This window comes from Plasmodium berghei (assembly GCF_900002375.2).
Source record: "Plasmodium berghei ANKA genome assembly, chromosome: 9".
NCBI lineage: Eukaryota > Apicomplexa > Aconoidasida > Haemosporida > Plasmodiidae > Plasmodium > Plasmodium berghei.
The window spans coordinates 884,073-911,052 of record NC_036167.2 but is presented as its reverse complement, the minus strand read 5'-3'; the positions used below and the strand labels follow the sequence as shown (position 1 = coordinate 911,052).

Sequence of the window (26,980 nt, the reverse complement as noted above, 5' to 3'; positions counted from 1 at the left end):
TACATTTTTAAAACTCGGTATCCATTTTTTTTGTCGTTTTATAACCAATTTAATAGCATATAATAAAATTTATATATGTAACAACCCATAAAAAAATATATTTATAAGCACATGCAAGCTTAGATTGAAAATCAATAAAAGTATGTATGAAACAATGATAAATGAACGAATAAAACATATTAAAACTTATAATTGTAGAAAGGAAATTACTTCATAAATTTCATTTATATAGATTTTATATGTTGTATTATTTGAATGTTCACATTAAAATTTAATATTATATATGTTAGATTAATACACATTTTTATATTTATTTTTTTGATTATACTTGCATAAACGCATTAAGACATTTTAAAAATTTTCATTGAATATATATCGAATAGACTTTTTAACAATTTTATATTATTTATATAAATTATTATACACTATATATGCATGAAATAAATACACACATAACTATATAAAATAAACAACCCTTATATATTATGTTTATTAAAATTGCGAACATAGAACTTATATAAAAGATAGTATTTTTGTATTAAATTTTGTATGCATATTATATAGTGTCTTAAAACATTTTTTTTATATCATGTATTATGTTTTTATCCTCCTATATGTGGCCATATATAGAAATATACTAGCCTTTTTTTTTTCTTTTTACATTAAAATTATAAGTATGCTATTTTTGTAATTTTGATACTTTTTTGAAAAACTAAAAGGAATTCATTTATAAATAGAAAAACTGTTTATTGTCTGTTACATATTAATACAGCGTGTAAAAAAAAAGGAATAAATCAAAATTGTTTAAAAAACATAATATATGGCATACATAATAATTAACGAAATAATTTCCCTTTATATTATACAATAATTTATCATGGCTTCCCCATATTAATTAATTTTTTTAAATATTATTAATTGTGCCAATTTTGCATATTATCTCTATTATTTCATAGTTGCATTTCGTTTCGAATAATTTTTCTGTGGTTTATTTTCGTATTTTTAAAAATAAGATGTGTTTTTTTTGTGAAAATAGGTAAATTATATTATTACTTGGTTTTCCTTGTAACATATTTGAAATTCACATACTGTTTTGTTATATACACGTAGATCATTAAATTACAAGGATATATATAAATATATACTTATATGGATATTTATGTTACTTATGTTTGTGTACCATGCTAAAACTTTGTTCCTAGAAAATGTGAATCAAAGAATAAATAATTTTGTTTATTTTTTATTACTAACATAAATATATATCCATACATAAGCACACGTGTATATATACATGCTATAGAATGCTGAATTAAATTTATTACGAAATAAACAGTTTCAATCTGTTATTTACTACACTTGATTACTAATTAGTTTGTTTTCGTGCAAAATATATGTATATATACATATGTAATTGTCTCAATTTTTTAATAAATTAAAATTTTTAATTAAGCTTTGAGTTAATTTTCCTTTTTAAATGGGCCTACAAACAGAGAAAGATAAAGAAAAGGATGATCCCAAGAAAAATTATAAATTATGTAGCAAAAAATTTGAAACAGATGAATTAGAGGTTCTCAAAAAGGTATGGAGAAAAAAATATATTTCTTTATAAGTTCATACATATACAAATTTTAATGAAACATCCATAATATATATCCATTTACTTGTTTTATAAATTTGCGAATTTCGAGTACTTTAACACAACATAGTAAAGCACAACATGTGGAGCTTTATAAAAAAATATCATCTTCTCGATTTTATAAAACTTTTATTTTTTTACGATATTTTTAGATTTACAAGGAGCTTGGAAGTAGATCAATCTCAAATCATATTGACAAGGAGACGTTCCTTCAATTTTTCCCCTTACCAGGTTTGTGGGGTGAGCGATTATTTTTAAAGTTTAATTTTAAAAATACTGGATACATAGATTTTGAGGAATTTATAATAGGAATAGCTATATGTTGTAGAGGAACAAAAAGTGATAAAATAAATGTCCTTTTTGATATATTTGATTTAAATTCAGATGGATATATTCAAAAATCGGAGATGGTTGCTATGCTATCAAATATACCTTATATTCATAAATTAAAAAATATTTTTTTTAAAAAATCAAATTCAACAAATTATTATGATAATCAATACGAAGGGAATTCAAATGCAGATCATAATGAAAGTTATAATGATGGATATAACGATGATTATAACTACAATTATGTAGATTATTATGACTATAATCAAAATAATAATAACAATAATATGACTAACTATAATGTCAACATATGTGTAAATAATAATAATAATAATCAACATATTACTAATAACAATGCAAATTATTCAGACAGTTATAATGAATATTGTGATAGTGAAAATGAGGATGAATATAATGATGATAAAAATGAAAATAATGATGAAAATTATTATTTTGATAAAATGTCTTCTGAAAAAAGAATTTCTAATGATAGTATAAATTTAAAAGATATTCCTCAAGGGAATTGTAGTAAATGTTTAAAACAAAAAAATAGGATGATGTATAATGATAAATTATTAAGTATGAAAGAAATAGCTAAAAAAATCCGAAAAGAAAAAAAACATCATCTTGAAAAATGCATAAAAGATATTCGAAGAGAGCGTTATGGAAATGATCTTGGAAATCAAAGAAATAGTAATACAATACGAAAAAATAATAGCATCGTTACAAACAATTCCATTAGTAATTGTAAAAAAGAAAAAAAGGATTATGAAAAAAAAAATTTAATCACTAAAACAGAAAGTGATGATAATAATAGTAATTTTTCTTCGAGCAGTGTTTCTAATGTGTTTACAAATGAAGATGGTGATTTTCATAATTTATGTAAAAAAAGAATAATAAAAAATAAAAATCGAAAAAAAGGGTCAAATAGTATGCAATATTTAAAAAATACCAATAGTGCATTTATGTCATCAACAAGTGATAGTTCTTATAGTTATGAAACTATTTCACGTCTAGATAGTGATGATATTGATAGTTTTAGTTCAAATAAAGAACAAAGGAATGGATCCTGTAGTGAAACATCTGATTCTTTTATTAGCATATATGGCTATTTAATTAAAAGTAAAAATAGAACAACTGCATCAAACAAAAAGCGTAAAGACAAACATGAACTAGATCACCGTTTATTAATAGAAAAAAGAAAAAATAGTTGGGATGGAAGTATAAGGTCGAAAATTACTCAGGAAGAAAAAGATAAAGAAATGGAAGGAAAAGAATCTGAAGAAATCGAAAAAAAAAAAAAATCACAAACAGTAGATATTAATAATAATAATAATAATGCAATTGAACATAAAGAAAACGAAAGCGAAGGAAAAGACAAGGATGCTGATAATAATAATACTGAAGTCATCGAAAATAAGGATAGTAGTTTAGAAAAAAAAGATCAAGATGGAAATAATAATAATAATAAAAATAATAACAATGATGGAATAGAAAATAAGGATAGTGGGGTAGAAAAAAGAGAGTCTAATTGGGAAAAAAAAGAAACCAATAGAAGCTCTTATAACAGAAATGATGTAAACATTTATAAAAAAGAAAAAAAAATTGAAAAAAAAAGAAAACTATTTTCAAATGAGCATTGTTTACCATCCAAAACAGCGAGGAATATATTAAACGACGAAGAAAATGAAGAATATTCTGATAAAAACGTTGACGTTGAAGAAATTGTTGATATAATGCTAGAAGAATGTGAATTTATGGATAATGATAAAATTACACAAATACAATTTAAAAGCGTTATACATAAATATGATTTTTTTTTGTATGTATTTTTTAGTTGCCTTCATGAAGATATATGGGGGTTACAAGGTAATGTATTATATGGAAGAGATTATATTAGCAATTTTGTAATAAAACCTGAAAATTTTAAAAATAAACAAATTGGTGAAAATGATGAAATTATTACTGAAGATCTTTATTTTAAGATACGCCAACTATTTATTGTACAAGCTCCAGATTATGATTGTGTAAATGATAATTTATGTGTTAATTTTTTGAAAGAGCAAAATTTGACAAATGATGGAATTGACTATGCTAGTGATGATTATACAAATAAGAAAAAGAAAGTTAGTAACGAATTGGAAAATAATAGTAAAACAAAAGAAAAAACATCAAAAGATGCTGAAAAATTTGACAAAAATGAGCAGATAGGACAAACTAAAGAAGATAGTATTAATACAAATAGTGTCAGAATAACACATGATGATACAACTGATATAATTAATGATAAGGAATTCAAAATCTATGCTTTAGAAAATAAAGAAATTGTGAATACTCATCAAACAATTATTGAAAAAGAAAAGAGAGAAGATGAACTAATAAAAGAAAACCAGTCGGAAATAAAAATACAAAATGATGAAAACATGGATACTCATGAAATAAAAACAAAAGAAATAAAAGAAAATCACGATAATGTAATAAAAGAATCGAATGATAAAAATGCAGAAGCATCAATAAAATGTGAAGATGTCTCTCAAAATATTTCGCAAAATAATTCTGGTCCCATCCTCAATGTGAATAATTCCAATTCATTTAATCCAAACGACAAGGGAAATTATGCAGAAAAAGAAGGAAATCTTAATGAAAATAAAAATGATATTAATATTTTGCCTAAAATTGGAAATAATACAAAATTGGTAATTTGGGATAATATAAAACAAAAGCCAGGATATGAATGCGATTTTAATTTATTAACAAATTCAATGAATGATATATTTTCTAAAGAAATTGTAGAATTTATTCAAGCGTCTAAAATTAGTTTCAATATTAGTGACGTACGTAAAGAAAGAAATCCACAACATAAAGATAAACATAAAAAAACAAAGAGAAATATAGATAAAACGAAAAATAATTTTAACGCCTCCTTAATTATTAAAAAGAAGCATGAAGATGATTCTATTAATAATAACCATACACTTTCAGATACAAAAAAAGAAAATGCAAAAAAAACAACTAATCACAAAATCATAGCAGCCAATAATAATACATATATAAATAATGGCATACATAATAAGAAAGAAATTGTAGAGAGAAATATTTTGAAGGATTCAAATTACTCCAAACTTCAAAATGCTAATGATAATGATACAAATAAATTACATCTGAATGTTGACGATTCTGTTAATATAAACAGAGAAATTAAGAAAAGTATTGTGACAATAAAAATGCAAGGTTTTGTAGAAAATAGTGGAAATAACAAAACTGACGAACTAAAAGATGCGAATATCTCAATCGATCAACATGTTCAACCTGATCCTGTTAATGTAGACACGGAATTAAATATGTCTGTAAAAGTGAAAAATGGTAATAAAAAAGAAGAAATTTCTAATACAACTTCAGAGCCGCATGCTGATCCTGTAATAACTTCAAGCAACATATGCATAGAATCAAAAGTGGCGAGGGAAAAAACTGTGGAAGAACAAAAAGGTAATGAGTTAGCAGCGAATATAACAGAAGAAATCGAAGATAAATATGTAAAAAAATCTAATTGTGAAATTGGAGATAAAAGTGAAATAAAAGTAAAAAAAGAAGAAAGTTCAAGTATCGAAAATGAAAGTTATTTTTTTGAAGGTAAAAAAAAAAAAAAAAAAAATGACATAGCAAAAAAACATGTAAAAGATTGTAATTTATATTCCTGCCCTAATTGTAAAGGACCATTTTTAATGTGCCCAAATTGTCATAATAGATATCCAAGATTTTGTGTAAAAGAAGATAAAATAGCAATGGAATGTGAATATTGTGATTGTGAGCATTGCTATTTTTATAATTGTATATATTGTAATTTTGATTTTCAAAAATGTTTAAATATGGTAAAAAAAAATTCACTAAAAGAAGGTATATTATATAAAATAGGAAAACATCTTCATCAATTTAAAGCAAGGTATTATATATTGTTTGATAGTTTATTATATTATTATGATAAAAAAAATAATTTAAAACCTCGAGGATTTATGTTTTTAGAAGGTTGTTATGTTGAAGTTATACCTAAAAATGATAGTATAAATAAATATGGTTTTTCTATATGCCATAAAGGAACAAATCAAATACAAAAAAGAAACTTATATGTTAATACGTATGAAGAAAGAGAAGAATGGTTACAAGCATTATATTCCACAACAAAACAAAATACTTTATATAATTTATATGAAATACATGAACAATTAGGACAAGGAAAATTTTCAAAAGTTTATAGAGGAATCAATAAACAAACAAATTCTGAATTTGCTATCAAAGTTATTAATAATAGATCTGTTTCAATTTATGAAAAAGAGTTATTGCGTAGTGAAATATCAATTTTAAGGCTATTGAGGCATCCAAATGTTATATTTTTAAAAGAAATAATAAACACTAAAGAAACGTTATATATATCTATGGAATTGGTAAAGGGTGGTGAATTATATGATTTTTTATTATCTGAAACAAGATTAAGTGAAATACATGCTAACAAAATTATTTCACAATTAATAAAAACAGTTGCATATTTACATAAATGCGGTATTATACATCGGGATATAAAGCCTGAAAATATTTTATTAACTGATAAATCAAAAGATGCACAAATTAAATTAACAGATTTTGGATTATCTACATTATGCGCTCCTAATGAATTGCTAAAAGAACCATGTGGTACATTGGCATATGTTGCTCCTGAGGTTATAACATTGCAGGGATATAATCATAAAGTAGATGCATGGTCAATTGGAGTTATATTATATTTATTGCTAAGCGGAAAACTACCTTTCCCAATTAACAAAAATACAGAAATGAATATTCAAAAAACTTATGTACTAAGTTTTAGAGATAATATATGGAAAACTATTTCATCTTCAGCTAAAGATCTTATATCAAAATTATTAGAATTAAATGCAGATAAGCGAATCTCAGCTAGCGAAGCTTTAGAACACATATGGATAAAAAACCCAACGGCTGTTATTAATGAAAATTCAGTTATTTATAAAAACGAAGAAATTAACATTCTAAATCTACAAGATGTTAGTGTAAGTACATTTAATATACCAAAATATGCACCATATCATGCAGAACAAAAAAAAATTGATGAAGGTCTGAAAAATGAAAATTCCTATAGTTTTCACCAAGATAATAATATGATATGTGAAAATAATTATTCCAATGATGATCCTATCATACCATTGCCATATAGCGGGTCCATGATAAAAGAAACTAGCGTAGATAAAAACCCTGCATTAAATTCAAACAATCCTAATTCAGATGCTAGGCAAGGTATAAGCATAGAAAATATGGAGAATTTAGAAAATTATAATACAAGTGAAAACAAAACTAATACCAGCACACGTGATAACGAACAGTTAAAAGGAGAAAACTCGAAAGATGACGCAACAAATACATAAGGAACTATGCATATTATTCAGTCAAACTTTCATTAAACAGAAGAAAATATATGGATAGAAGGTAATATGTCTACCTACACTATTTCGATCTTACACGCATAATAATTTTATATTACATGTTTATGCCTATGGATGGAGGTGAATAAACATTTTTTTATTTATTTTATGTTTTTTGTGCAATTCCATGTATATATGTATACCCCTATTAATGCATTAAAAATTATAAGCATAATTATTTATTTGCCTAATTCTTTCTTTACGTAACCCCTTTATATTGAATTATTTTTCATTTTTTGGGGGATATGTGGAGTTTTATATTAGCTAGCTATATTGCTTATATTTTTCTATATTTTATTTATTTTTTTTTTTGAGAATATTTTGTTATTTATGTTACATGCGCAATTGCATGTATGCTATTGTGTATCACAATATACAGAAAAACATATATACCTTTGTGTATTTTTTTAATAATTTGAATATAAAAAAAGTTTAACTCAATTTTAAAAGATATTTTAATTTGATTATCTTAATTTTTTTACTATAAGTATAAGAAATTGCGCCTTGGAATTTTATAATATGTTTTATCCCTTTTTGCTTATTATGCAAATCATAACGCCATCTTATTTTTTGCCATTTCAAAAGGGGCAATGATAATAGCTATTATAATGAACTTTAAGACAGGATTTAAAAAATAAGCACAAAAATAATCAAAATGGGAATAAAAATAAAGCTAAAATGAAGGTTAAAAAAAAATAAATATATGCACATGCCTTTTAGGGAGACATTTTTAAAATATTAACTTTTGTCGAGGAATGTAATAAAAACAAAAAGGTCCCTTTTACTTTGAAAAGCTTTCTCTTATTTTTCTTTGCTACTTGTTTTCCTTCTCAAAGTTTGAATTTCCTTTATAATATATTGAAATGTAAAAAAATTAATAAGATGAAGTTCTTTCATTTTTTATTAAAAAAAAATACATATATATATATCTGCCAATTTAATGATTTCTTTCAATTTAATTTGGTAAACAAAATGATGAATATATACACATACGCATTGCAAATGTAATAAAAAACATATATATACATAACATAGTTAATGCTATATTTAATATATTTACATATTGAGTAATATATATTGTATTCGTGTTTTCATGTAAAAGTTAAAATGCATATGCCAGGAATAAGGCAAATAAAAAACTCTTTAAATGACAAGTTTATGCATAACTGGCATGCAATATAATCATTATTATATATGTACTTAATTTTTAATCAGTTATTTGCTTATTTTATTAATTAATCGTTTTTTTAATTTCCCATTTAAAAAAATATATATATTATTTTTTTAATAATCATATGTATTTGCAACGAAAAATACATTTCCTTTTAATTATTCTCATAGTTTTAGCTTGGTATTTTTCAAGAGCAAAATGGTAAATGACAATTTGTATTAAATACACATAAGGCATATATATACACGCACACAAAAACGTGGTTTATAAACAATCATATAAATCGTCTCTTCATTTTTATATGTTATGTCTGTAATCTGTCTCTTTTTATAATATTTAATATTTTAATTTTCTATTTGTTCCGAATTTTGCTCCACTCTGGCTTCATTTTCTTTTTTCCAATTCCCCTAATGGCTAAATATAAGAATAAAATGCAAAAAAATTGCTAAAAATATTTTCAAAAAAATGAATGATAAGAAAAAAATAAATATAAACGATTTTTTCAAAAATAGTAGTGTAAATCGTAAAGATGACATACATAAAAAAAGTAATGAAAATGAAATTAGTATAAAAAAAAAAAATATATGGTCTTTGTTTTCAAATGTAACTGAAACTTTCAAAGACAAGCCCAATGGAGAATGTGATAATAATGAAAATGATGCAGATATTTTTTTTACTCCTAGAAATATAACACAAAATATAGAAAAGAATACAAATAAAACCTTATTTAAAAAGACTCATGAAAATCCTGAAATTAAAAAAGAAATAGAAAACATAACAAACAGCTTTAAACGTAAAAATAACATTTTATTAACCGATAAATCAGATAACACAATATTAAGTAGTATATTGTCAACCAAAAAAATAAAACTTAATTCGGAAAAAAATGAAACTCCAACAACCCCCGCATATAGTGCATATAAAGAGTTTTTTATGCGAATTAAAGATCAAAACAAAAATGCTGAAATAAGCGATGGAAATACGGAAAGTTATGAAGTAAAAGATAAAGAAAAAAAAACAATGCACACAAATCTTATGAATATTAAAGTTTGTAGTAAAATAGAAGGTGATGATGTAAAGAGTAGAATAAACAAATTAAACGAAAAAAATGACCAATCTAATAAATGCCATAAAAGTATAACACTTAATCAAACAGGAAGCTATATACCATATAAGACAGAGTTAGTTACTTCACTAAAGGAAGGAGATAATAAAAGTTCATTTACTTCTATAATAAAAAAGAAAAATATATGCGTCCCTGTAAATAACCAAAATAAAATGGAAATAAAAAAAAAATCAGACGATCTTATAAAAAGAGCGCACCATTTTAGTAAACATGATAAATATGATATTTTTAATAATATAGGCGATGATATATTTAGATATATATTTTCATGTGTTGAAAATAAAAATTTGATGCTATTAAATAAAAGGTTTTGTAAGCTTAGTCGTTTGCTAAGAAAAAAATTAATATATAAAGAATCGCTAAAAAATTCAATTTCTCCAGAAAGTATATTAAAAACAATATATTTTTCTGCAAATATTGAGGTATTAGATTTATCTGGGTGCTCACATATAACATCTCACCATTTTAATATACTAGCTAATTCTAATCACGTTCAATTTAATAAAACCTTAAAAGTATTATGTTTAAAAAATTGCAATAAAATAACAGATTCAAACTTAAAATATTTGTTACACAGATTTAAAAATTTGCAAACAGTTGATATAAGGAACTGCTATAAAATAAGCCATGAAGGTATATACCCATTAAAATTTAAAACTTCATTGAAAAAATTATATATGGGAAATATTATATCTTCCATTAATGTGTCTAATTATCACTCTGATGACACTCTCAAATCATTGTTTAGCGCTCCAAAAAATTGTAGTGCACTCAGTGTCGATATCAATTACAATGCAAATATTGCCAAATACCCAAATATGAATGGGCCAAACTCTACTAGTATGATAGAAGAAAATATACAATTAGATACACCACTGATTAATCTAATATGCTTTGAAATAACATATACAAAAAATCTTACAGACATTTCAAATTTATACATGATCGGAAAAAATTTAAAAATACTTAATTTAAAGGGATGCAATATTGATAATTCTTCATTCATTGTTTTTAAAAACTTTCCAAATCTGTTAGCTTTAAATTTGGCTGATACTAAAATATCAAACGAGGTCATTGAAACTGTATGTAATACCTCAAAAGGCTTAAAAACCCTTGATATATCAAAAACATTCGAAGTGCGTAATAGTACAATTTTTAAAATACCCAGATATTTAACAGGGTTAAGAAAAATCAAAATCGCTTCTCTCTCGTAAGTTAAAGAAAATTTAAAACCATTATGTATACATATATGTATACTATAAAATATGATATACATTTACATATACTTAAACCCAAATAATTTTTTTTTTTTTCCAGAAATGTAGACAATTTTTGCATAAGAGAAATTTTTAAGTATTGCAAAAATTTAATATCAATCGATTTTTCAAACTGTTGGAAAGTCAATAATAGTTTTTGCAATGTGAATGGGCTCGAAATTGCATCAGGTAAATATTTTAATATATTTTTATGTATTATTAAAAAAGAAACAAAAGTTCTTTTATTTGCAAATTTAATGCAATTTTATTACCATATAGGAAATAAATTAAAAGATGTTGGAGCGTATCAATGCTCAATTGATAGATCTGTGTGCGAAGAAGCTTTATTAAGAATGGGATGCACATCCATCCGTGTTCACATTTATAACGTAAGCCCACATTAACTATAACATGATAGTATATATCCAATTTTTGATTCATTCTTTTTCATATTACTATTTATGAATTTTATACATCAGTTATGTATATACATATATATGAGCACATTTTGCAGTTTCACACAAATAATTTACTACACTTTTATTATTCGTTCATTTGCAGGAGCTGAAAATGTTTGAGACATCAATTTATATTGACATTGAATCCCTTGAGCAGAATTAAAAAAAAATGTGGGCAAAGTGTAATACCCACGTTTCGGAAGCTTTAAAATAATTAAATTTGTTAATACCATTTATTTTTTTTTAAGTTAAAATTCGATTTATAATTTTTTTAAGTATTTCCATATTTTAACATTTTATTAACTTTGAGCAATTTCCATATTTTTTTTATTTAAATATTTCCTTTTTTTTCCGTAGTGCATAACTATAAAATAAACAAATTTTCAAAAATATGCATATAGTTATGCGAGTTTAAATTTAATATATAATATTGCGTGAATAAACATTAAAAGTATAATATCGTAATTTTTAATGATATTATATAATTTCTTTTTCTATTTTTAATCAATAATAAAAAGAACATATAATTTCTCCATAAAATAATTATAAAAAAAAAAAGTTAAAGTATATACAATCGAATACTATAATAAAAAATAATATGCAATAATACTAAATTCGTAAGAAGTAATTAAAAAACGCAAAATAAAATTATTAATATATAATGAAAAAAATAAATACAAAAAAACATTAATTAATTAAATCGAAATGGCTGAGCAGAAAAAACTAAAGGAAAATTTTAAATTGGATGTAAATTCATCTATGCATGAAGCAAACGAAAAGAATGAAATGAACGAAATGACAGAAGTTAACAAAGCGAATGCTATAGGAAATGGTAACACATTTAAAAATAGTGAAATAAACAATACAAGTAGTATCGGAATGAAGGATAAAGAAATTGATAACAATTTGGAATTAAGCAAAAATAAATTCGCAAATACCGAATTAAATATATTTGAGGATGCAAAAGAATATGATGAAAATAACAAGGATGAATTTGAAAAAAAACAAAATACAAATGATAACAATAATATTTCAAATAAACATTCTGAACATAATAATACAGAACAAAATGATAATAAAAAAGATAATGAGAAACAAATATCGTCAGATCTTGAATGTGTAATATGCATGAAACTTTTAATAATGCCTGTGACAATACCTTGTGGTCATAATTTTTGTAGAGATTGTTTAGAAAAAGCAAAAGAATATAATGGCACATGCCCATTATGTAGATCATGCATGGGGGATAAACAAAATGTTAATATATTATTGGCAGAACTAATAAAAGAAAAATATCCAAAAGAATATGCAAAAAGATTAAAAGAAATCGAAATTATAAGAATAGAAAAAGAAAAAAAAGTATTACAAGAAAGATTTGATGCTATTAAAAATTCATCTATGATACCCATCTTTAAAGCTCCATTATCGTTTGGTCCGTATTTTCCTGGAGAAATTTTTCAAATAAATATTTATAATAAAAAATTTATAGATCTTATTGAATTAGTATCTAATGAAGGTATATTTGCTATTACTTCTAATAATAATAAACATAACGATAAAATGTATGGTATTCATGTTAAAATTTTAGAAAGAAACGATACCACTCAAGCCTTTATATTTAAATGTGTTGCTAATTATAGAGTTATTTTATATAATATAATATATTTTAGCCAATATGATTATGATATAGCTAGTCATTCTCCTTTGTTCGATGAATCGATTCCTGTAAATTTTTTTGATTATAATTTGAATGTACTTCCAGATGTAACTAAACCTGAAACTAAAGCAATTACATCTAACACTACAGCATCTATTATTTCTTCTACAAATACTAGCAATATTAAATGCCGAAAAGAATCAAAATATAATCTTATTGACGAAGAAATAATAAAATTAGATGCATTAAAAAAATTATTAAATAAAATTGAAGTTGAAGACGATATAAAGTCCATTTCATTTTATTATGAACAATATAAAGATATTGTTTATAATGCAAAAGATATAAGCACGAATACTAGTCATGCAGATATTAACAATCCTATATATGCTGCCCAAAAATATTATTCTTGTATTATTTTTTCAAGAATATGCTTATTATGTATAAAATATCAATTAAACCGTTTTGGAAATGCAGGGGTTCGATTATTTAATACAAAATTTAGAAATATAAAATTAACATCTTCTGAACCATCAAATGAAGAATTAGAAAGTTTTTCTTTTTCGTTAAGTAGTGCTATTATATCTAGATCTATACAAAAATGGTCGTGGTTTAAAACAACTAATACTACTGAAAGGTTGGAAAGTATAACACAATATTTTTTAAAAAAAAAAAATAAAAGTATTCTTGCTCTTGATAATTCACGATCTCCTATTATTCATAGATTTTTTATGTTAGATTCCATTTCATCTTCTTTGTTAATTCTTGTATTTGTTTCTTTTGTTGTTTTTGTAAAATATTTTTTTTATTATAATTTATAAGAAAAATATGTATATTATTCATATTTAGTTCATTTCTAAGTTATACCTTATTTTTCATTTTTTTTTTTATAATGTAAATTATTTCAATGTGCAATATCCTTTCCGTTATTTTTACTTCTACTATCTCATTGTTTTTTAGTTTATTCTTTTCTTAGTTTTTAATAATTTTTATTAAAAATTTTCGATCAAACTATAATACCCCCTTTTATTTCTTTTTTAATTTATCTATTATAAAAGTTTTATTGTAACATCAATACTTTTACGACACTTCATTTTCTAATCAGCAAATGCTTTAAATTGTAATAAACAAAAGGCCTAATAAGATATTTGTAAATATGTTTTACTAATATTTTAAAGAAAAAGAAAATTTATTCACAATAAAAAATTAAAGAAATTGTTTTCATACATGTATACACACATTTTATGCTATTACATATTTTCAGGATATATTAAATTTCAAACATTTTTTTACATTTGTATAATATTATTAGGCACAAAAATTAACAAAATTCTTCTTATTTTTCGTTAAAGTTTTATTTTTATAATATATAGTTATACTGTTTTATTATTATTTTCATATAAAATTGTTAAAATCCAAAAAAGACGAAAAAAAAATGAAAAAATAATATTGACCAGAAGTTTGACATATTATAGTCTTATTACATATTTTACAATGTATATACTTTGAAATTATTATTTTTCAACTATTATATTATTAATGTGAATATCATAATATTTGTTTATATATTTTTTTAAATACAACATCCATTATGCCGACAATGACCCAAAGGAAAACTGATAGTAAAGTTAAATTGCCAATTTTATATGCCATTTATTTATGTGTATAAACAAAGATATAATATCATAGAAAATGGTTGAGGGGAATGGGGCTTTATTTTACAACAGTAATAAGATTATTTTAGTATTTTTTTTTCATATTTAATTTTGATATAAAGTATGTATATATAATGCACATTGAAATATATCATTTTATGTATGTAAAGAATCGAACATATATAATACACAACTTTTATTTATTCTATAGTTTTTTGGCTAATTTTTTATATCTATCAAAAGTTTGAAAAAATTATTTTTTTTTAAACAATTTTTTAAAATACTTTTTTTTAATTAAAAAAAAAATCAACAATCTTAAAAAAATTCTATAATAACTTTTATTAATACTATTTTAGTTTATGCTAAGCATATTTTTTCCTTTTTTCTAAATTGTATGGAATAAAAAATAAATATAATAAAGTACTATATATATTGCATGCATATATAGAGATACATTTGACTTCGTCACGTTATTTATTTTAATTGTATATATTATATATCCCACTTTCCTTTAAATAATAATATATACGCATATCCATATATAATATATATTATATATTTATGAATCTGATGTTGGAAAAAACGTTGCCATTTATAATTAATACCAGTATGATCAGGTTTATTACTTTTAGTTAAAATTAAAAAGGAAATATATTATTATTTTATCATGTATTTTAAAACAATTCTATAAGATTATGGACAAATAAAAGAGAAAAAATCTTAAGGAATAATACACAAAAGAGAGAGACTATTTCCTTTATTTGTAATAAAGTATTAAGAGGAATAATATAAAACAAAGAAAAAATATAATACTTTTTTCTTTTAAATTAATTGCTAAAAATAATTTTATAATTGTTTAAAAATTTCCTCATTTTTAAATGTAAGAGATTTAATTAAAAAAATAAATTTTTATGAATTTTTCATCATCCTCTTTTTTTACATACATATATATTTATTTAGGGTGTATATAGTTGTACATATTCTACTTTTTATTGTGTTCAAACATATTTCTATGATATGTAAATATCTTTATATTTTCCCCAGTTACATTTTGAAGCGTTCATGTTTGATATATATATGCAGCGTTTTATTTTCATAATGTATATGCTTGGCCATATATATTCCTATTTTATTTTCACCTTACATGTGCAGATGAATAATGAGCCTTTTACATTCAATGCAAATGCTCCTGTGTATTATCCCGGTACACCATATAATGTAGAGGATAAAAATGAAAGAAGCATAGATTCAAACAATATAATTTCAGAAAATATTAACGATGGAGATTCAATAGCTGAAGTCGAAAATAAAATAAGCAAAATGTGTTTAACCCCTGAAAAAAATGAAGAAATCGAAGTTGCGAAAGTAGAAAAAGAAATACAAGAAGATAAGGGAGTAGATAAAAAAGTTAATTTAGTACAAGTGGATTCTAGACCCCATTTAAATATTATATTTATTGGTCATGTAGATGCTGGAAAATCAACAGCATGTGGGAATATTTTGTATATTTTAGGATATGTTGATGATAGAACAATTGAAAAATATGAAAGAGAAGCAAAAGAAAAAAACAGAGAAAGTTGGTTTTTAGCATTTATTATGGATATAAATGAAGAAGAAAGACAAAAAGGAAAAACTGTAGAAGTAGGGAGAGCACATTTTGAAACAAAAGATAGAAGATTTACTATTTTAGATGCACCAGGACATAAAAATTTTATACCAAATATGATTAGTGGCGCAGCTCAAGCAGATATTGGGGTATTAATTATATCTGCAAGAAAAGGGGAGTTTGAAACTGGTTTTGAAAGGGGAGGGCAAACTAGAGAGCATACTTTGCTGGCAAAAACATTAGGTAAAATATTACAGAAAAAAAAATATAATTATAGCTGAAAATATATTATTATTCTGTTTTATTTAATCAATACATACATTTAAAATCTCATATTATCATAATAATTGTGATATTTTTTTATATTACCTTTTTGAAATTTTACACCTTTACATCCCCATATAGTTGGAAATAATTCATTAGTTTTTCATGCACGTCCATATTTTTTTTTATAGGAATAAACCAACTAATAGTTGCGATAAACAAAATGGATGATCCAACATGTAACTGGAGTGAAAGCAGATATGATGAAATTCAAAAAAAAATAACCCCATTTATAAAATCATGTGGGTATAATATAAATAAAGATGTGTTTTTTGTCCCAATATCTGGATTATCAGGACAAAATTTATCTGAACATATATCCGACAAAAATTCCAAATTGTATGATCCACGAGGTAGTTGGTATGATATATCAAAACCAACTTTATTTCAAATTTTAAATTCTTTATCTCCACCCCCTTGGGATGAAAATGGTCCTTTAAGAATTCCATTATTAGAAGGGTATAAAGACAACGGTATAGTTGCTGTTGGGAAAATAGAATCTGGAACATTATATGGAAGCAATATGAATTGTATTTTAATGCCAAATAAAGTTAAAGTGAAAGTTACAAATGTATATGTAGAAGATGATGAAGTCCCTTATGCTAAACCTGGAGAAAATGTTCGTGCCAAATTGTTAGGTGTAGAAGAAGATCAAATTAGTAAAGGGTTTGTATTATGCGATTCATTAAGCTTATGCTCAGTTGTTAGTGAATTTATAGGTAGAGTAGCAATTGTCGAATTGCTAGAACATAAACCAATTATAACAGCAGGATATTTTTGTATATTCCATGCTCATACAACATGTGAAGAAATACAATTCATTGATATGTTAGAAGTTATCGATAAAAAATCAAAAAAAAAAAAAATAAAACCAAAATTTATTAAGAATGATTGTATTGTTACTGCACATTTTTTATTATCAAATCCAGTTTGTATAGAGGTTTATGATAAACTACCACAATTAGGAAGATTTACTTTGAGAGATCAAGGAAGAACTATAGCCATAGGAAAAATTCTTGAATTAAAAAATTAAAACATCAAAGTTCCTGTTGAATTATTATAGAATTATAAACCTAGGAAATAGCATGCATACATAAAAATTTTTCTTTTTCTTTTTTTTTGTTTCTAAACGGATGCACTATTTTAATCGAACTAATATAAGATGGAAACAAAAGAAAAAAAGTACCTTTTATAATATATATACTCAATTTTATATCTGAATAATACGATATATATTCCATGTGCCACTTTTTTTTTCATTTCTTTCTTTTTTTTTTTGAGAATTCTAAGAAAAAGTTTATCACATATTTCCATATACATTTTCGAAAATGTTTTATTGAGTATGTACATATATATCCACATCCTGCATATCATTCATATATCAAGTACATGTATGTACGATATATTTTTATCTTTTTCTTCGGATGCATTTATCATACCACAAAAATGGCACCTTTTCCCCAAAACATAATCGGAATATGTAATATTAATTATATTTGTCATAGAAAATATGCTCATGCTTGCAAATATTACCTTATTTTATTTTTTGAATATGAAATAATTATTATTGGATCACACATGTTGCGCTTGAAACTTCATTGGTATACTTTATGTATAACCCCCCCGAGTTTTTTTAACGCAATTCCGACGAAATACGATATAATTGTAAAATAAGAAAAAAAAGCGAAGATTAATATATAAACTGATGCCCACATATTTGCATAAACATTTATTTCCTTAATATGTTTAAACTCATATAGAATAAATATATTTATTATCATACACTCATGTATGCAAAGTGCGAATTATATTTATAAATTTAAAAGGAAAGTTTTCCACATAGGAAAAAAAAAATTTCATATATAGATAAAATATGTGTGAAAATTTTACAAGGTAGAAAATTAAACAATAACAAATTTAAATGGGGAATATATACGCACATGTACAATAAAAAAATATATATATATGACATAAAACAGATCAAAAGTAGCGTGCTATACTATTTTGAAAAAATAACAAATTATATAGATATGTAAACAGTAGGTTTTACGATACTATAAAAAAAATGGAATATGAAATATATTGAGTAATAACATGAATTAAATGATGTTATATACTTAACAATTTTAATGCTATTCCTTTTTTATATGACAATTATTATAATCAATTATTTAATATATAAAGAACCTATTTTTATCTCCACTTATAAGACATAACAGCATGTGTTTGTTTCAAAAATGTAAGTCTATACTAGGATTCCTATACCAACATAAGAATACATATATATATGCAAAAAAAAGTATATATTTATTTTTCTGAGTTCGACATTTTCATATATGCTTCTCTTATTTCCCAAGCCGTATTCTTCTCATAGGTGTAATTTTCTCTTTTTAAAAAAATAACTAACTATACTGTTATTTTTTAATATATAACAAAATATAACAGAAAAAATAATAACCCATATTATAAACCAGATTAAGACTTCATTATTATTCATTATTAAATCTTCTTGTAAAGACAAATCAATATTCGCTATAATTTTTTCTCTTTTAGCACTACTTGTTTTTAAGCTCTTTGATATAATACTTTTAAAATATTGTGGTAAAACAAAATAATTATTGTTAATTTTGTATTTTTCTTTATTATGGTGGAAATATAATGTAGGTAAAATCCAATTTAAAATTACACCGGGATAAGTATATGTATTTAAAACTGCTTTAAATGCATCTATTCTCATCTGGTCTCGTGCGCCACTATATACTTCATTAAGCGTTGTAGTAATTTTCTTAATTAAATCTATTGATAAGGAATTTATATTTTCATTATTATATATTAAATCAGGAATTTCATAATATTCATATGGTATTTGTGTCAATACTATATATTTGTTAATATCCTTATTATGACTTTTATCAGTTATAACAATACAACCACTAAACATGGCATCTATAACCATTTTATTTAACATACCTGCAAATTTTGAGCTAATTACACAAATTTTACTTCTTTGTAATATGTTTGAATATTCTTTCATTTTATTTTTTATAAGTTTATGAGTTGTTTGCAATCCCCAAACTTTCCAATAATAAGAATCCACTTCATATTTATGTATTCGATCTTTTAAATTATTTATATTCTTATTATATATATGATCCATAATTTTTTGTATAAGAAAATCATTATAGTTACTCGATGTTGCATTATATAAATATAAAATATCTATATCTCTATTACTTATGTCAAACATACCAATGGGTGGTTCTTTAAAAGTACATTCAGGTACAAATAAATCAAGTAATGAATAACTTAATTTTATGCTTCTTCTATATTTATTTTCTATTTTTTGTGCAATATTATAATAATATCGAGAATTCTTGTTATATCCATTTTTGTACCCTTTTATCTCAAAACACATATCCACGTGCTTAGAACAACATGGATTTATACCATGGGGTAAAAATGCCCATAAGGTATGTTCATTTATATTATCATCATCTGCATTCCATAATTCATTATTATCTGAATCAATATTGTCATCAGAAAAATTATTACTACTCTTCTTTATATCCTTTTTCTTTTTGTGTTTATTTGTGATAACGTTGCTTGTACTATTGTTAGATACTTTATTCCATATATTGTTATTTAACTTATTTTTCTCTGTTTCTATATCTATACTACTCAATGGATTATATTCAAATATATTTACTTGGTTTTGAAAAAAAATGTGCGGAATTAAATTCATATACGATTTTTTTACATTGCTGTCCCATCCATCATTTATAAATATCAAGGTTGTCATTTTAGGCATATTTTTCAAAAAAAAATAATGATTATAATAATTAGATATAAAGCTACTATGCACAAATATTAAATCAAATGGTTCACGACCTATTTGATGATCATATTTATGTAATAATGTATGTAAATTTTTTGTAAAAAATAAAGGATAATATTTAAATCCATATCCCCATATATACACATTCCATTTTAATTGACTCTCCATTATATCATACAAATTAAAAAAATATCGATCTGTTGATGAAGAAAATGATTTCTTTGTTGCCAAAAATAAAACGCGCGGAACTCTTAGTATATATTCATTTACATTCTTTATATTGGATTTAGCATTTAGTGGTGGTAAAGGAACAAGAAACGATTTGGATTTTTTAAAATCGTGATTTTTTGTGTTATCACTTATATATTTTGTTACCATAGAATTTACATCAATATTTAAACTTCCTAGCATATATTCTAAATTGCTATAATTAATATACGAAAATATACATTTTTTTACTTTGTTAGAAAAACAATTACATTCATGTAAATTGTCTTTACCCCCATTTATTATACCTCTTAATAATGAATCGTTTTCAATTTGATCATGTTTTATTGTATGAGTATTAATTGTACCACTATCCTTTGCATCCTTATTATCTAATTCATTGATGTCTTCAAACATTTTACTTTTTTTATCTTTTTCTAAGTCACTTATTTCTTCATATACTATACCTTTTTTTGCTATTTCATATATCTTATTCTCAAATTTATCATCTATATTATATTTACTTTTTATATCATCTTCATTTATCATATCATTTAATAATTGCCCTTCGTATGAATATGAATTATATTTCTCTTTTAATGTAGAAATATGAGCTTTCAGTTTTGCATTTTTTTCATTGATTTCTTTAATATTAGTAAGAACTTTATTTTTATTTATTAAAGATTCTAATTGGTTTAATAATTCTCTTTCATCATTATTATACTGTGACAAAATTGCCTGTTTTGATTTTTCGGAAAAATGGTCAACACTATTATCTAATAAAAATGGTGTGTCTTTAGAATTATCATCATTTAACCAATTTCCAAATAATGAATGAATATCATGAAGCGGATTTTTGTTATTTTCATCCCCACGTTTTTTACTTAAATTTCCAATCAAGCTTGATAAACCATCAAGTAGGTTTCCTACTTTTTCATTTCCTTCATTTTTACTTGCATTTCCAAACAACTTTGTTAAACTTTCGAGCGGATTTTTCTCGTTTTGATCTCCATCCTTTTTACCCAAATTTCCAAACAACTTTGTTAAACTTTCAAGTCCGCTTCCTCCGTTTTGATCTCCATCCTTTTTCCCTAAATTTCCAAGCAATTTTGTTAAACTTTCAAGCCCGCTTCCTCCGTTTTGATCTCCATCCTTTTTCCCTAAATTTCCAAGCAATTTTGTTAAACTTTCAAGTCCACTTCCTCCGTTTTGATCTCCATCCTTTTTACCCAAATTTCCAAACAACTTTGTTAAACTTTCAAGTCCGCTTCCTCCGTTTTGATCTCCATCCTTTTTCCCTAAATTTCCAAGCAATTTTGTTAAACTTTCAAGCCCGCTTCCTCCGTTTTGATCTCCATCCTTTTTACCCAAATTTCCAAACAACTTTGTTAAACTTTCAAGTCCGCTTCCTCCGTTTTGATCTCCATCCTTTTTCCCTAAATTTCCAAGCAATTTTGTTAAACTTTCAAGCCCGCTTCCTCCGTTTTGATCTCCATCCTTTTTACCCAAATTTCCAAACAACTTTGTTAAACTTTCAAGTCCGCTTCCTCCGTTTTGATCTCCATCCTTTTTCCCTAAATTTCCAAGCAATTTTGTTAAACTTTCAAGTCCGTTTCCTGCGTTTGCATTATTATCGCTATTAGAATTGCTAAGCTTATTTATTAAGTTCATTATATTATTATTATTACTTGGCTGGTTTCCATTATTTTGATTCGAACTATCCTTACTTTTAGCTTTTATAGAATCCAAAATGCTTTGAATCTGACTTAAATCTATCCCATTTTGGTTTCCTCCTATATCAGTGTTTTTAGCGTCATTGTTATTTGATTGATTATTTTCATTTGAGCAATTTATACATACTAAAACAAGTAAATATAAAAGCACACATCTAATCAATAAAGTCATTTCTACGAAAAAATTATATCAGGATTATAACAATATGATAGTATTAAGCTTAAAACATGGAAAGAGGTTAAAAAAGGGATAGATATAAAAATAAATAATGAATTTCAAATATTTACAAAAAATTTTTTAGACATAACAAACATAAAATCTAAAATATCAATTTTAAATTAAAATTAATAATAACACTAATACGGAAATAAATTTGAAAATAATGCTTATAATAATTCACATTATTTTTATAAATGTAAGAATAATCTCATATGAATACATGTATATATCATTAACAACTATAAAAATGCAAAGTATTTCATTGTAGTGTAAAATGAATGCTTGCCTCGTGGATGAACAAGCTATAATTTTACTTTGATTTATTTCCCTTTTTCTTTTTTTGTTTTATGCGCAAACAGTTCATGCTTAAAATTAAAAAATATATAAATTCTTAAAAAAAATAATATAATTAGGCATTTTTTATTCGCTATGACTATATGGAATAAAGGGAAGATGCTGAATATTTTCATAACACTAAATCATATTTTAATATGCCAAAAATGCACATATTAATACATATATATGTATGCAAATGCTTATTTCATATAACTCGGCATATATAAATATATTATAATGAACATGGATATATACAATATAATTTTTACATCCCTCTATATTTCAATACTCAGGTATGCATATTATATATGCATGTACGTATAATGTGTATATATCTCTAATTGTGTGTTGTATTATTGTGCCAATTTGAACATGAACATTTCCAAAAAATAAAACAAGATATGTATATTTAAAATATAGTTTTTGTTAATGCAAACTTAATAATCATATCGAAATAATATGGATATATTTTGCTATATAATGAACGCATATAATCATTTATATGTAATATGTATATAATAAATTATCATATTTAAACTCGCGTTTTATATCACTTTAATTATTCTTTTATTTCGTTAATCATCATTTCATTTATTTTTTGTTAAGCATATATCTACAAACACATATAATAAAAAAAATAGTACCTTATTTAAGTACCTATTATATATAAAATTGCGAATAAAATATATAACAATAGTATTACTAATATAAATAATACAAGTTGAATTGAAGTATTTATTTTTGCATTCTAATATTTAATAAAAGAAATGCTTTATTGTATATCATAAATTTATAAATATGATAAAATTATTTAAATATAAAACATGAATTTTTGAAAAAAAATATACTTATTATATAAATTTTTTTATATTACAAAAAGGGATTAAATATGTATATTTATATAAATATAAGAAAAAAAAAGAGCAGTGGAAGCGCAAGATCCCATAATATTATATATATAATATATGCGAAGCAAAACAGACGTTATAATATAAATAAATGGGTAGATTAATAATACTTAGATCTGTATATAATATATATTATTAAAAAAAAAAAAAATAGCTATTATATTTAGGAAATTATTACAAATCACCTGTACGGCAATAAATAATTATATTGCATTTTTCTTTTTTAGTTTTTTTTTCAAAGTAATAGGTTTTAATTTAATAAGAATTAATATTTTATTATACATATTTTAATGGCATATATAGCCACGCATATATACGTTATATAATGGATATATTGAGTATATAATACTATATTTATAAGAATGAAATTATTTTTCAACTTTAATAAGAAAAATATGGTTTATAAACTATTACACATTTGAACTTTTTACCGTTCTTAAATAACATATTTATGTAATACATAAATTTAATTTTGTGGGTACTATATTATGCACAGTTCATATAATTAGAGATTTTTTTAGAAAAGTACTCCTTGAAAATGCCCATTGAAAAATGTGTGTTGGAAAATCATAAGCCTTCTTTAGAATGTTTTTTACAAATGTGAAATTTATAAGCAAATTAGCAAAAGAAAAAATTTTGAAAAGAAAGAGCTGGGTAAAAAGAAATAAAAAATGGATGTTACCTAAGGTTGAAAAATCATATTTAAAGCAGGAACAGGATTTTGCGGTTCCCCATAAAACAATACCGTTGAATGCGAATATAAAAAATACCCCAATAAAAAATATTATGAGCTCTGATGAAATTAATAAGGAAGGCAATTTTTTTCAAGAAAGAAACTATGATAAAATATTGGATGAATTAAAAAAAAGCGAGAAAAAAAATCTGAAACCTCATGAATATAAGAAGATGCTTAAAAGGGATGTTAAAACCACGCATCCAAATGATGATAAAGTAAATTTAAAACGATTATTGATGAAAGGAAAAGAAAATATGAATTTAGGTATTAATGATATTAAGGACGAAGATAAAGAAAACAAGAAAAAAGAATTAAACACATTTTGGTATATGCCTAATCCATTTGAAAAAAAAGGAGTATATGGAATGAAGGAAAACACTTTTTATAAATCCTTTATAAAGGATAGAGAAAGACAATTTGATAAAGTTGATATGAAAAAGTTAAATGAAAACGAAAGAAAATTATTAAATAAAATAACTAATAGTAATATTTCTAATAATAAACATAACAATATAAATAATGAATTATTAGATAAAAATGTATCATCTGAACTAATGGAAGAAAAAAAGGAGAAAAAAATCCGAATAAATCCAAAAAAGTATTGGTTTTCTGAAAATTATTCTACTCCTGATATATCAACAATAAATACAGTAAGAGCTAGAGAATTAAGATTTTTAATGATGAACGAAGCAAAATTAGTTAGAAAGGGAAAAAATGTCGATGTAGAAATTTGGCTAGCTTTTATGAATAGAGTAATAAATTTGTCAACCAAAGTTCATGTACGTAGTTTGTTAAGATATTTACAAACTATTGCATCTGTTAAAGTTACTAATAAAAAGCTAATAAATAATTTAATGTGTGAAATTTTTAAAAGAGAAAATAATATGAAACCAAAACACTATGTATATCTATTCCAAAGTTGTTCAAGATTAAAATGGAATGATTTCAAATTAATTTATGCATTAAAAAACATGACATTGTGCTGGCCTATTCTGAGAAATAACTTTTTGATAAAATCAGCAAATTCTATTTCAAAATTAGGCTTAGCAAATAATGTATATAGCAAAGCTTTACAAATAACTCTAGAAGAAAGATTAAATAATTTCACAGGGAAAGATTTAAAAGCAATTAAGGCTATAACATTTTTAGAGTTGTTTAATGAAGAAATGATAATAAAATTTGTTAGTCTTGCAACTTTTTATAAAGAACACTTTAATTATTACACAAGGCATTTGCAAATACTTTATTTATACATTGTGTTGTTTCACGAATCAATATATTACAAACTTACTGATGAACAACGATATTTTTTGCAGCAATATTCAAGAGAGGGAAATTTAAAAAAAATTAAAAAATTGGATCATATAAATCGATTAAAAACGTTAGTTAAAAATGAAAACTCAAAGAAATCTATATTAAATAGTGATGGTGAATATTCCGAAAGTGATGAGTTCTCCGAAAATGATGAAGACTGGTCAGAAAGTGATGAAGAATTGTCTGAAAGCGATGAAGAGTGTTCAGACAATGCTGAACATAATGAAGCACCTTCTTTATTGGATGAAAATGATAATAATATAAGTATACGGCACAATGAAAAATTATTAAATACGGAAAATACAACGAATCATATTAGTAGTTATAATTTAAAAGGCAAAGAAAAACCTACAGTTAAAATAGGAGACAAAATATGTGGTGGATATACAAGTACATTACATAAAGAAATTAGTGATGTGCTAAATGTGCTAAAAATCGATCACTTAAATTCAATTAAATGTGGACCTTTTATTGTTGATATTTATCATCCTGAATCCAATTATATTATTGAATTAAATGCGCATTTTCAATATTATACAAATTCTGAAGGTTTAACAACCTTGTCAAAATGGAGACATAAGTTTTTATCGCAGATGGGATATAATATAATTTATATATCGCATAAAATATGGAGCAATTTGCCAACGGATAAACAAAAAATTGATTACGTATCTAATACTCTACCTAATATTATATTGAAAAATTCGTCTTTTTTTATTCAGAATTAATAACACCCTAAATATATTTATATAGATACATAATTAATTTGTTACACGATAACATAGTACATTATTTGTTATTTTGTTTTTATTTTTTTGGTTAATGGGGTAAAAAATCATATTGCTGATTTTTATCTCCTGCAATTGGTTAGCTTAATGAGCGAGCTGTTCTTAACATATGCGTGGGCCTAATTTTCTTGTTTGCTCGCCCACTTTTAATTAAATTAACTAATTAATTAAATTTTTATTTTTATTATGTTTTTACAA

The 26,980-nt window shown here is 23.9% G+C and overlaps 6 protein-coding genes across 6 annotated transcripts; 5 read left to right on the top strand and 1 right to left on the bottom strand.

Moving 5' to 3' along the window:
• Window positions 1–1,474: 1,474 nt before the first annotated feature.
• Window positions 1,475–7,395, top strand: PBANKA_0925200 (calcium-dependent protein kinase 7; the record flags this gene model as incomplete). The annotated part of the gene is made up of 2 exons (XM_034564847.1): window positions 1,475–1,579; window positions 1,789–7,395. The coding sequence occupies 2 exons, from the start codon at window positions 1,475–1,477 to the stop codon at window positions 7,393–7,395; spliced, it is 5,712 nt and encodes a 1,903-aa protein (XP_034421602.1).
• A 1,693-nt stretch (window positions 7,396–9,088) lies between these two features.
• Window positions 9,089–11,626, top strand: PBANKA_0925100 (leucine-rich repeat protein; the record flags this gene model as incomplete). Its single annotated transcript, XM_034564846.1, has 4 exons — window positions 9,089–10,959; window positions 11,067–11,194; window positions 11,285–11,394; window positions 11,567–11,626. The coding sequence occupies 4 exons, from the start codon at window positions 9,089–9,091 to the stop codon at window positions 11,624–11,626; spliced, it is 2,169 nt and encodes a 722-aa protein (XP_034421601.1).
• A 542-nt stretch (window positions 11,627–12,168) lies between these two features.
• Window positions 12,169–13,941, top strand: PBANKA_0925000 (RING zinc finger protein, putative; the record flags this gene model as incomplete). Its single annotated transcript, XM_034564845.1, has 1 exon — window positions 12,169–13,941. The coding sequence occupies one exon, from the start codon at window positions 12,169–12,171 to the stop codon at window positions 13,939–13,941; it is 1,773 nt and encodes a 590-aa protein (XP_034421600.1).
• Window positions 13,942–15,927: 1,986 nt separating this feature from the next.
• Window positions 15,928–17,738, top strand: PBANKA_0924900 (translation elongation factor EF-1, subunit alpha, putative; the record flags this gene model as incomplete). Its single annotated transcript, XM_034564844.1, has 2 exons — window positions 15,928–16,624; window positions 16,837–17,738. The coding sequence occupies 2 exons, from the start codon at window positions 15,928–15,930 to the stop codon at window positions 17,736–17,738; spliced, it is 1,599 nt and encodes a 532-aa protein (XP_034421599.1).
• A 1,335-nt stretch (window positions 17,739–19,073) lies between these two features.
• PBANKA_0924800 (golgi protein 2) lies at window positions 19,074–22,652 on the bottom strand (the record flags this gene model as incomplete). The annotated part of the gene is made up of 1 exon (XM_034564843.1): window positions 19,074–22,652. The coding sequence occupies one exon, from the start codon at window positions 22,650–22,652 to the stop codon at window positions 19,074–19,076; it is 3,579 nt and encodes a 1,192-aa protein (XP_034421598.1).
• A 1,877-nt stretch (window positions 22,653–24,529) lies between these two features.
• Window positions 24,530–26,722, top strand: PBANKA_0924700 (RAP protein, putative; the record flags this gene model as incomplete). The annotated part of the gene is made up of 1 exon (XM_034564839.1): window positions 24,530–26,722. The coding sequence occupies one exon, from the start codon at window positions 24,530–24,532 to the stop codon at window positions 26,720–26,722; it is 2,193 nt and encodes a 730-aa protein (XP_034421597.1).
• Between the last annotated feature and the right edge of the window lie 258 nt (window positions 26,723–26,980).